This window comes from Rhinatrema bivittatum, chromosome 10 (assembly GCF_901001135.1).
Source record: "Rhinatrema bivittatum chromosome 10, aRhiBiv1.1, whole genome shotgun sequence".
Taxonomy (NCBI): domain Eukaryota; kingdom Metazoa; phylum Chordata; class Amphibia; order Gymnophiona; family Rhinatrematidae; genus Rhinatrema; species Rhinatrema bivittatum.
In genome coordinates this window covers 61,512,471-61,525,655 of record NC_042624.1, presented here as the reverse complement: position 1 = coordinate 61,525,655, position 13,185 = coordinate 61,512,471, and the positions used below count along the sequence as shown (strand labels likewise).

The 13,185-nt window shown below is 35.6% G+C and overlaps 1 protein-coding gene across 2 annotated transcripts in view; it reads right to left on the bottom strand.

Annotated features, from left to right (window-relative positions):
- Positions 1 to 13,185, bottom strand: part of XPR1 (xenotropic and polytropic retrovirus receptor 1) — a 381,737-nt gene that overhangs the window by 349,168 nt on the left and 19,384 nt on the right. For both annotated transcript variants that reach the window (XM_029618129.1, XM_029618130.1), the window contains exon 2: positions 3,937 to 3,988. In XM_029618129.1, the coding sequence (XP_029473989.1) occupies positions 3,937 to 3,988 (52 nt within the window). The remainder of the gene's footprint in view (positions 1 to 3,936; positions 3,989 to 13,185) is intronic.

Below are 13,185 nucleotides of genomic sequence, written 5' to 3'. Positions count from 1 at the left end.
AAGACCTTTCACCTCATGCTCCACACACAGGTTATGTCAGCATTATAGTACGACGACATTATTCAGTCAAAGCAGCAGGCAACGCTCACTGTCCCACACCTGAGTCAACACCAAAAGGGAAAAAATTCCCACCTTTTTATTCACTGCATAGCAACACAGTCTATTATATGCTGCTGTTCCACATACAATAAGTTTACATGAGAGAAAATTATATTTTTAGCAGTTCAACTAGAGCATATTTTACCTATTACATTTTTCAGTGATGATTCTTATTTAATTTAAAAACGTATAAACCACCTTACAGAATTTTACAATACCTCTAAAGCGATGTATAATCATTAAAACATGGATTCAACATTGCTTAATAAAAAATAAAAACGTCAAACACATACAAATAGTAATTACGCACCGTGCCACTGAAGTATTGGGAATTTACAGTATTACCTAGTTTGTATATAAAAACTTTTTACTCAGTTCTATATATGCTACAAATGTTTACTACTAATACTGTATAGTGTTCTTTGGATATGTACTCAATATTTTATTGCTTAGAAACCACCACTGGAGGTTCTCTACATTGATGCTGATGGTTGTGAGTAAGCACTGTTGCACCACCATCTCTCCCCAGGCTGGAAGCTGGTAGCACTTTAAAACATGTTAACCATAACCTACTTGTGTTTAGGAATTCAATAGTACATCAAGTTATGGAAACATTACTAGAGAAATATAGTGCAGTACCTTAAAACAAGCACAGAACAGAATCCCAGACAAAGGGTAGATCTTGCCACACCAACCTCACCAAGTTCTTTAAGAAGATGCTCAGGGAAGTGCAGCCATGTTGCCTAAGGCTTGTATTTAATCAATCCATTTTATATTCCACAACTTCCAATATTCCACATAGAAGATTGGTAAAAGGTGCATGGTAGGGAATTAGGACAGAAAGTAGTACATTGGGTGAGAAAATATTGAGCAGCAGAACCCAATCTGGTGCCAGTTCAATGACCAGTTGAGTACTCCACATTTTGATGCAAGGAGTGGACCAATTCTTTCCATCAGGTGATGCACGCCACTAAGTATACGTTAACACATGGCAGTGTGCAAAGTTGTGTGTGATTTAACTCTCAAATTTAACAAAAAAGAATGCAAACAAATTAGTACTCCTTTGTGTATATCCCATGCTAATCAAGGCATTAGTTTTACTCCCAATAAAGAGAAGCACACAGGCTTAACCCAGCACTAAGACGACATAACTTCCGGTCAGAGGTGGAATAAAGTTTCTGGTGCTAGTTAAGTCTATGAAACTTAACCTGAAGTTCATAGGGTGTGAGATCTGTACTCAGGATTAATGCACATATAATTTATGCACAAAGCATGTTCTGTTTTGAAAATATGGTTTATATGCATAAATTATGTTTTATGTGCACTAAGGGACGGATTTTAAAAGGGTTACACGCGTAACCCTTTTAAAACGCCCCTGCGTGCGTTGAGCCTATATTGCATAGGCTTCCGGTGCGCGCAAAGCCCTGGGACTCGCGTAAGTCCCGGGGCTTTCTTGGGATGGGGAAGTCGGGGGGCGTGACACGGTCAGCGCATCATCCGAGGGGGGTGCCGCAGGCGTGGTTTCGGCCCGGGGGCATGGCCACGGCCTCCGGACCAGCCCCCCGGACCGGAACATGGCGCGCGGCAGCGGCCCGGCTTGCGCAAAGTTACGCCTGCCTCAAGCAGGTGTAACTTGTGCGACAGAGGTGGGGGGAGGCTGAGGGAACGGGCAGCACGCGCAGAGCTCGGCACGCTCAAGTTGCACAAATGTGCACCGACCCCGGATTTTATAAAATCCAGCGTACTTTTGTTCGTGCCTGGTGCGCAATATATCAATGTACCACTATTTTATTTTATTTATTTATATTCTTTTTTATACCGAAGTATAGCTGAATACCTTCACTCCGGTTTACAATGTAACAAATTCATACAATGAACAGGTTATAAATTATAACACAATACAAAGAAATATGTAACATCGGCAAAGGTAGAGTATAACATGTTTGAATGAGACAATGTAAGGCTTAATTTAGAATAAACTTGTTAAAGAAGTATTTGGGTTCACGATGAAGGTTGATATTGGTATATATAGGTCATATCAGTCTGTGTATGATTGTCTAAACAACCATGTTTTTAGTTCTTTTTTGAATGTTTTGGAGTCTTTGATGGAACTTAGGTATCCTGGAATAGAGTTCCATTCTATTGGTCCAGCTATAGACAAGGCTCTATGTCTAGTAGAGGATAGTTTTGCAGATGAGAGAGGATACAATACAAAATTTTAACGATCATTCACACCTTACTACATAGTACTTCCTCAGTTTGATTATGTTCCTCTCTTTGTCTCTACCAACCTCCTTATCACTTAAGCTCTGCAGATAAAAATTACTTTCAAGTTCCTACTGTAAAACCACTAGATTAGACCTACCCCACAACCATGCCTTTTCTGTTGTGGGTCCCAGACTATGGAACTCGTTACCCAACCCTATCCGTCAAATCACCACAAAACATGAATTCAAAAAAGCCATAAAAACCTACCTATTCTCATTAGCTTTTCCTAACTCACAAATTTAAGCCATCTTCCTTCACAACTTTCAGGGTTCCATCAACTTTCACTCCTCTTTATACAAACTACCACTATCTTTGATAAATTTGTTTTCTTTTGATTTTATATGTTTATTTAACTATATTTTATCAATTATGAATGTTTTAAATTGTAAACCGCCTAGATCTACTATTGTCAGTATAGGCGGTATACAAAAAACTTTAAAATAAATAAACCTACCACTCCGCCCACCTTTTACATGGATTAACATACAATGTAAAAAAAAAAACTTCTACTAACAGGCATAACAGAGCTTAATACTTTCATATCACATAACATCCTTATACACAGGAAAAAACTTACAGGTCTTCCACCAGGATCTCATACCATCACTTGGTCTCCAAATCGTCTAAATGCCAGAACACTTTCCAGGTGTCCCAGTATTCCTTTTGAATTCCCTGAGGACCAATCTGAATCCCCAGGAGCAGGGTCATGCACCAATTTAACAGTAGTCTCAGCCTAGATTTCACAGAGTTATTCTGTGGCTCTACAGCCAGCACAATAGCTCTGCACAAAGCAGACCCTGAATCAAAACCAGATACAATACTTTCTGCCCTAACACCAAGCTTCTTAGGATTTTAACTTGTGAGGAAGACATTTATTCTATTTATGTAATGTATTCTGATGGTACATTATTCTGGTAAAGTAAAGATAAGGTAAAGTAAAGATAAGGTAAAGTAAAGATAAGGAGAAAAATCAGTGCAACACATTGCTCTCTTTCTGGGTAAATATCAAGTTTTATTTTTTGATGAAGCATTTACCTCTCCTCCTGTGTTGCCTGGAGGTGCTGAATGTTATGGGGCTGGCAAAGGAGGTTCATACTAAGGTACGCATGTCAATAACCCAATATTCGGGGCAGTAGTATGTCTGGGCCACTACAAATGCTACATGACAAAACCAAATTTGTGCATATTGAATGTTACAAAATTAAAGTGAAAAATATAAGGAAAAACTGAACTATAGTTTTTGAAAAATTAAAGAATTTCAGTAAAATTTGATTTAAACTGAAAACAAAGGGCCCTAACATACAATTCTGCTACTTCAGTGTTTAGTCAATAATTCTACACAGGGCAAGAAAACTTCATACAGTAAGAAGTAGCAACATAAAATGAATATAACCTTGTAATAAAAAGAATCAGTTCCTCTTTCTAGGTAAGTTTTAAGCTGCTCTTCTGTTCCCATCATGTAACATGCCATAAAGTATCTTCTGAGATCTTTCCAGAGAAGACAGATAGGAGCTAGAAAATTAAAGACAAAGCTCTATGTTCCATACCAATCAAAAATAAAAGTCTTACCTTCTATAGAAGGTGCTTGGTCTTGAGCAGCATACAGCATCTCCTTGAAAGCCTGCACAGATTGAGAACATTTTGTTTTTTACCAATGGGTTAACATCCTCCCCTTGATGATACTGAAAAACTGTTGATTATGCTTAGTTTTTAATTCAGAATGACTTAATATCCTTTTACAATGCAAACAAATAACATGAGACAACTAACTATGGTCACTACTTTTCCAAGACCGAATTTTTTATGAATTTACACTGAAAGGCATTTCATTTATTGATTTTCAGTGAAATTTAACCACTAACCCCTTCTCAAAGTTGTTTAAGTTTAGCTCTGCTGTGATCACACTTTAAATGAATTTGCAATGACAGTCACCCAACTCACATAGGTTAAAACAATGGGAAAAACTGATTTCTCACTGGCTTTTCATTAGGGGCAGTGGTACCATCTGGATATCAAAAGCAGAATTCTTTACCTGAAAGATATGCCTAGCATCTAGTCATCTTAAGATCCAAGAAAACTTACCAAAAAGAATAATACCAAACATTCTAGGCTTTTATGGTTTCACTGATCATCTAAGTTTTGTCATTCATAAATGAGTGTATGAGCTATGGTTACCGATGACAATATAAGTGCATGCAGCAATAGAAATTAGATTCTTATACAACAGTTTTTTCTAAATATTTAGGGAAATAAAATAAAGTGCCATGCTGGGTCAGACCAAAGTTCCATCAAGCCCTTCTCTGACAATGGTTTTGTTGTTTTTTTTTTGTTTGTTTGTTTTTTGGGGGTTTTGTTTTTTGTTTTGTTTTTTTAAAGTAGATTGTCAGAAGGAGTGAGTAGCAAGAAATTCAAATGATGAGTCTCCAAGTCACCTGGTTAATAACTATTTATGGACTATTCTTCCATGAGTTTGTCTAAACTTTTTAAACCCAGTTATATTAGTTACCTTGACCACTTCCTCTGGCAATGAATTCCACAGATTTAATAGCAAAAAGTGACAATATGCAGTTATAGGCATTCACTCAATGCTCTTGTATTTGCTGCTAAACAAGGGTTATGCATCCAGTTCTTTTGTATATCTTTAATACAATATTTTGGTTTTATGCAATAACTGTAAATGATTTACACAGCGCCATCAGTTTACAAAGCTCTGGCTTCTGGTGACGTCATGAAGTTATGAAGTCGCTTGTAAGAAGTGCTCCAGCCAGGTTTAACTTTTATTACTCTTAAAGTTGTTTAGTCCTTTTGATAATTTCAGCACCACCTTGGTAACAAGCTGTGAATGATCTATGCTGAACTTTAGGCATGCTAGGTCGGTATGACCACAAAAACACAGAATGACAAGAGAGAAGGTGAAGTCAACAGATTCATAAATGGCATCTGAGATAGAGAAGGCAATGCAGGATTTGAAGACTGAATTAATAAAATATATTGCTATAAATGGCTTAGCAGTGCTACAAGACAAATTAAATAAGCTTTGATCTTCAATTAATGAATTAAAAGTCCCCATGGGAATGAGGCAGTTATTCACTATTAAAAAAAGATAATGCAACCCTTCTAGAACACATAGAAGACCAAGAAAATAGAGGGAGAAGGAATAATATTTGAGTGCTTGGTATACCAGAGATGGTGAAGGACCCAGATTTAATCCAAATGACACAAGTGTGGCTACCCAAAATGATCAGCCTCTCCCTGACCACTGAACCTATAGTGGAAAAAGCTCACAGAATTGGTCAAAATTCTCAGAAAAACTCCAAAATCAAGACCAGTTGTGGTAAGAATCTTGAATTTCACGGACAAGGTAAAGCTCTTTATCGCATATAAAAAGAAATATAATATATGCCCACTTAAGTATAATGATTCACAGATTTTGTTGTTTAATGACTATTCTGCAAAGGTGTTGGTGAATAGATGGGCTCTCCCATCTACATCACAGAGGAGTGAAATTCTTGCTTCAACACCCAGCAAAATTTTTATTTTTTTTTTTAATGGACGAACTACTGTTTTGCTTACCAAAGAACAAGCACTCAAGTTTATGGATTCTATGAAAATTTCAGCAGAATCCTGAATGGCTCATATCACCGGTGTATAACGATGTTTCTAAATTTGATCTGGTGATGCCTTGTGAGACCCACATAACACCCTTTGCCTTATTACCTATAATAATGGTTCATTCACTGCATGATGTAAATGCCTTTCCCCTTGCTGATATTTTTTGTATTTGTGGGGTCTTTGTGGTGGCCATTTTTTTTTCCCTGCTCTCTCTCAATGACAGTGTTATACACTACTAATTTGATTTACAGAACAAACTAATGGAGTGCAAGAGGTACAACGACAGACCTGGTAAAGAGGGAATAACTAGTATCTATTTTGTTTTCTTTTCTCCTTTTTTTTTTTATATCACAAACTTGCGATATTTCCTACATTGTATTATGGGTGTCTTTCATCCTCAAGTTAAACTCATGTCAATACAACGAAAAATCCTTTTCGACTTGAAAGAAGTGGAAGTTAAGCTGTAGTACATCTTTGCAAACTTTTATAACCCAATTTTCAATATGATTTTCTTTACATTTGCATTATTACCAATTTAATTTATATTGAATTTGCTTTTATTTTATGATTGACCTTTGAATGATAGTACTAACTTAACTGCAAACTAATATGCCTATTTCTCTTGGGATCTTGGATTCAAGGCTATTGGCACTATATCAGAGCTGAGAATTTAATGTGAAGAAGCTAAGATTAGAGAGAATTTTTTTTGTTTTCCTAGGGGAGGGGGTTCCCTCTCTCTGCTACAAATGACATGGATTTTATTTTCAATTTGGTTTGCGATATATTTATCTCACATATATTTATATATGGAGAAATGAAGCATGAAGTACCAGCATAATGACGACTATTTGAGACAATTTATTACAGCATAGCTGACACTGGGACCTTTCTTTTTTTTACTTCTGCTCATATCTGGTTTGTTTACTAGTTTTATTTGCTGATCTTGCTGCAGCATATCCAAGCCTGGTGAGTGTATCTTCATGAAGAAGAAGAAGTTAAGCATATGAAGATACAATCCCTTGAAGTAAGAGTGTTGTATGTGGTGCTTATTTGTTGGTATGTTGATGACTATTTGTGGAATGTAAACTTAGGTACACAGATATTGAGTGTGTGTTTGCAATGTATGGATGGAAGCATGAAAGTATATTTGAAACCACCTCTTAGGCAGTTTAGAGCATTTCAAGTGGTCAATGAATGGAACACACTGAAATTTGTTATTCATAACTGGTTTGGGATGTTGAGGCTGGGCAGCATTCCAATTTTTTTCTCAGAATGAACCGTTTGGAACATTTTCTCATCAGTATTTTCAGGAATATTAAGGATTAGTTAAGGATAATCTCTCTGAATGTGAATGGTACTCACTCCCCAATTAAAAGAAAGTTTTAAATTTGCATAAGAAAAATAAAGCTCAAATTGCATTTCTTCAAGACACCCATCTTTCCAATAAAATACATGGGAAATTAAAACAGGACTGGGTAGGCCAGTCCCATTAATGTGACTTATTCTAGTAGATAGTGGAGTATTGCTATTTTGATTCTAGGAACTAGCAATTTGGTCTGGAAAAAAAAAAACTGATCAATAAAGAGGGTTGCTATCTCATTTTGAGTGGATCTATTGCTAATCAAATTAGTGCTTTGTAATATATATGCTCCCAAAATATTTAATCAAGTTGGAAAAAAAAAGTCTGATGGTTGGGTTTGGACAATTCATACATTATAAATTACTCATAGCAGGAGATTTCAATCTACCGATACACCCAGAAATAGATACTAAACCAAATGGTTTGAAAGTGACATGCAAAAAGACTGAAGGCATGCATTTTTTTATGGCGCTTCAACTCCTAGAAACATGGAGATCTTTACATCCCATTGAGATGGATTTTTCATTTTATTCGAAACTACACAATTCCGATTTGATAATTATTTTTAGATTTCTGCAGATTTATTTCCTAAACTTCACTCAGCTACCATAGATGTTTTTACCATATCAGATCATGCATCCATATCGCTAGACGTAGTTATTCACAATCGTAAAACATCTAAATTTTCAATGGAGGTTACAACCAGCATTATATTATGACAGGATCAAATTGATTCATTGGTAAAATCTTTAAAACACTTATCAGAGAGAAGACCAGCATATATTGTAATATAGAACCCAACTATTTTGACAAGGAAACAAGGCAAGCTGTTAGCTCAAATGGTAAAAAATATCAAGCCTAAGCATTTTATAATTGCCTTGTCCGATTATAATGATAATTTACAGATTTATAATGAAAATGATGGAATATTATCAAGCATTATATTTGTGTAAACCTGCCAGAGAGGAAGCTCGAATCAAATTTTTTGAAAACGACTACCACAAATGGCTCAGCATAAACAAATGCTGGCAAAACCTATATCAAATTCTGAAATTCTAGTAGTGATAGCAAATGTTGCTTACCTGTCACAGTGCTTGTCCTGTGAGAAAAATTATCCCTTGCTAAAGCACCTGGTCTTGAAGGCTTTGGCGATGAATTTTATAAGATTCTTTAAAAGAGATTGTGGCTCCATTACAATACATATATGTTAGCTGCCTGACAGATGATAGATTAGAGCATGACATGAATCGTTTCCTCATTAAAATTTTTTGCAAACCTGGTAAAGATCTGATACAAGCTGGATCTTATAGATCAATTTCTTGTCCTTGTCTTTTTATGTGATTTTATTTGCTTTTTATATTTTATAATAAGACTGTAATAAAAATATTACTAAAAGTTAACTTATGTCTAGTTTTTATGTTATTTATCTGAATGTAGTTGAATTTTAGTTAATTGTATTTATTGTAAACAGATACGATGGCTTGCCCCAAATACCGGTATAAAAATTTTGATAATTAATATAGATCTAAAGATTTTAGCCTCTATTTTGGCCAATCGCCTTGGTCAAGTATTGCCTATGTTGGTTACTGCAGACCAAGATTGAGGCTTTTTGGGATGGGATGGTTTTTAAACCACAGGGTCTTAGCTTGGATGCTGAAAAAGCTTCTGATAATATCCAATAGTCTTATATGTTTTGGTTATTACAAAAGTATGGTCTCCCAGATTTGACTAGGTTAGTATATTCTAACCCCAAAGCTAATGTAACGCTAAATGGAGAGATATCTGCTCCGTTTAAACTGGAAGACAGAACAAGACAAGGCTGCCTCCTATCTCGTTATACATATTAATGGTTAAATCCCTTGTAATCAAAAAGTCATCACCAGAAATCCAAGTTTTCTGTAGGTACCAAGGAATATAAAATGCGTTTGTTTGCTAATGACATGCTCCTGTTTCTTAGAAACCAGAGAAATTCCCTCACTGAAACACTCAGCTTGTTAGAGCAGGTTGGGCTTTTTGCCAGCCTAGAAACAAATTTTTCAAAATAAGAGGTGATGCCTATATCAGGCAAACTTAAAACAAACTGGCAGGGTGGCTTCCCAGTGCCGTTGTCATCGGGATGTTTCAAGTATTTAGTTATATGGATACCTCACGATTTGTCTTAAGTATATAATTTAAATATTACTCATAGAATCATAAAAACATAAGAAATTGCCATACTGGGTCAGACCAAGGGCCCATCAAGCCCAACATCCTATTTCCAACAGTGGCCAATCCAGGCTACAAGTACCTGGGCAAGTACTCAAAAACTAAGCAGATCCCATACTGCTGCCAGTAATAGCAGTGGCTATTCCCCAAGTCAAGTTGATTAATAGCAGTTAATGGACTTCTCCAAGAACTTATCCAAACCTTTTTTAAACCAAGCAACACTAACTGCACTAACCACATCCCCTGTAACAAATTCCAGAGCTTAACTGTGTGTGGCGTGAAAAAATAATTTTCTCCAATTAGTTTTAAATGTGCTGCTTGCTAACTCCATGGAGTGTCCCCCTAGTCCTATTATCCAAAAGAGTAAATAACCAATTCACATTTACCCTTTTTAGACCTCTCATGATTTTAAACACCTCTATCATATCCCCCTCAGCCATCTCTTCTCCAAGCTGAAAAGCCCTAACTTCTTTAACCTTTCCTCATAGGGGAGCTGTTCCATCCCCTTTATCATTTTGGTTGCCCTTCTCTGTACCTTCTCCAATGCAACTATATCTTTTTTGAGATGCAGTAACCAGAACTGTATACAGTACTCAAGGTGCAGTCTCACCATGGAGCGATACAGAGGCATTATGACATTTTCTATTTTATTCACCATTCCCTTCCTAATAATTCCTATTATTCTGTTTGCTTTTTTGACTGCCGCACATTCTGAGCTGACAATTTCAATTTATTATCCACTATGACGCCTAGATCTTTTTCCTGGGTGATAGCTCTTAATATGGAATCTAACTGTGTAACTACAGCATGGGTTATTTTTCTCTATATGCATCACCTTGCACTTGTCCACATTAAATTTCATTTGCTATTTGGATGCCCAACCTTCCAGTCTTGCAAGGTCCTCCTGCAATTTTTCAAAATCTGCTTATGATTTAACTACTCTAAATAATTTTGTATAATCTGCAAATTTGATTACCTCACTCATCATATTCCTTTCCAGATCATTAATAAATATATTGAAAAGCACCGGTCCAAGTGCAGATCCCTGATTAAAGAACTAATAGCATTGAAAGTTCTTCTTTTGTCTCTACTAGGGTGCTGCACCTTGTTTAAAATGTCCTGCTTGCCTAAAATATTGTATAAGTTACGATATTCCATTTATGGTTAAGGCAACCAGATCAGGTTCAACTACGCAAAATGGTTAGAAACTTCATATAGCGAGGGGAAAAATCCAGATTAAACTTTACCACTTATGAGATCTAAAAAAAATATGAAGGACTGAAATTACCATTTTTTATTTTATAGTATGGCCTGACAATAGTATTACTGCTGGGAATGGTATAGAAAACAAAATAAGTTTGAAGTTCCGGGACTTATGGCTGTGAAATATCTGGTATATGTACCTATAAATGTACTTCATGCTACAGACAAAGCTCTCCTGAAAAAATTAAGATCACATATTAATTAGACCTGTTTTGCTAGCCTGGCTATATTTTTGTAAAGAGTGGAAAGTGAATCCATATGCCACAAAACTACTTGAGCTAATAGGTAATCCAGCTTTCCCCCCTAGCCTAGACAATCTGTTATTTAAAGAGTGGAAATGAAAAGGTTTATCTACAATATAAAATGTTTATTGTACATTAGAAGGAAGTATATTTTCTTCTGAACAATTACAATCTCAGCACAGTTTGCACCATCAACATTTCTTCATGTATTTACAAAGCAGACATTATGTGCTTCAAACAATATCACAGGTTCTTAATATGTTTGCACAAGAGTCCATTATAGTCTTGTTTGAAAAAGTAAAAGCAGTATGGTAATACTCTCTTTTTGTTATAGGCACTACACTTTGGTAAAGAGAGTCCAATGTTGTTTACATCTCTTGCACAATCTTGGACTTTGTCTTTGGGGAAAACTAGTACAGAGAAAAAAAAATATTGATTTTGAATATGCATTTACAACAACGGTAGATGCAAAGCTACAGGAGATACAATTCAAGATAATACATAAAATATACATATATATGCTAAAGGCATATAAAATGAAAATCAAGGATACAGAAAATTGTACCAAGTGTCACACTGAAAAAGGGTCCATTAGTGCATAACTGTTTGTCTTTTCCCTTTTTGGGCCGCAGTACTGAACCATATTAAATTCGTTATTCAACAAAAACCACCTTTTTATGGTTCCCTGCAATGGTTCCCAAATGTCTCTAGAAGTCAAGCAAAATTTCTTCACATATAGATTTTGTTGGCTAAATCTTGTATTCTCTTTTGGTGGATAAAACTTCTAAGTCCCAAGCCCTTGATAAGGCATCAAAAACTAGCAGATGCAAATCGATTGATTAGATGTTAAATTTATACAAAAGTAAAGTTCAAGAGGAATTTATTAAATTATAGGAAATTACATATGCCTCACTTACACAAACATTGCTAGCTAGTAAATATTCTCCGCATTGGTGACTGGATGATATCATGAGCAATTCCCTTCCAGACAGTCTGGAAAGTATAACTAAACTATAGAGGTGTGTATGAATGAGAATGTGTGTGGGGAGGGGGATTTGTCTTTAGAACAAAATAAAAATTAAATGCATGTGTGAGAGCTTAGTATCGTGTACATTTTAGAAATGATGAATATGTTAAGCAGTATTCATCAATGTTTATTAATCTATCATCTTATTTAAGAATTTTGACATTGATTTGGACTTTGTACATTTTATTTAATCGTAAGGGTTTAAACAAAGCTCCGTATAAAGGTTTAAGTGTATAAGATAAGAAATATAACACTAAGCTTGTGATCTTAATGGGGCCAAAAACACAGTATATGCCTAGAGTCCAGTTTTATCTTTGGTGAGGGAGAGTAGGTATAAAAACACAGGACTCAAATTTCAAATGTTTTAGAATGCTTTGAAAACCAAGGTGTTTTGGAGACATGACATAATTGAATACTTAGCCAATAAAATGAAATCTACCTCACAAAAGATGAAAAATGAGGCACAGAAAGCAAATTAAGCCCAAATTATAAAAAGTCAGATTAGACAGTGGAATATTAAAAATTAAAAAAAAAACAAAACAAAACACACGTCCCGATTTCCTGCTTAAAAAGATGCATTGCCAAACACTGGTGACTCTTTAGGAAAAGTCATTGTAGCCAAACAAGCGAAGGTTCTTTCATAACAGATAGCATAGTAAAAATAAATAAATAAAAACACAGCAGGTCCCCACTGGGCAATTTGAAAAATAAGCATGCTTGAATAATCAACATAATGATTCTAACTACAGGGTTCTTCTTCCAGCCTATATTCTACCCTTGTAGAAGGGGAAGGGAAGGGGGGGGGGGGGAGAAAAAAGAAAATGCAAGTATGAATTCCTTTACATGTCCCTGTGTTCTATAGTAAACATAGAAATATTGAACAAAATGATTTGCCCTGTTGCATCCTATCACTCCACATACCTATAATTTAAACAATAGCATCAACCTGGGGTTTGATAAATTAATCCACAGTTCCCAATGGAGGTTCAATGTATGTATGCCTCGCAAAAGTCTTCAAACCTTTGCACATTTTTCATATTCTGTCTAAATACAAATCAAAATGTATTAAAGTAGGAGTATGTTTCACTGATCTACATACCATACTCTAC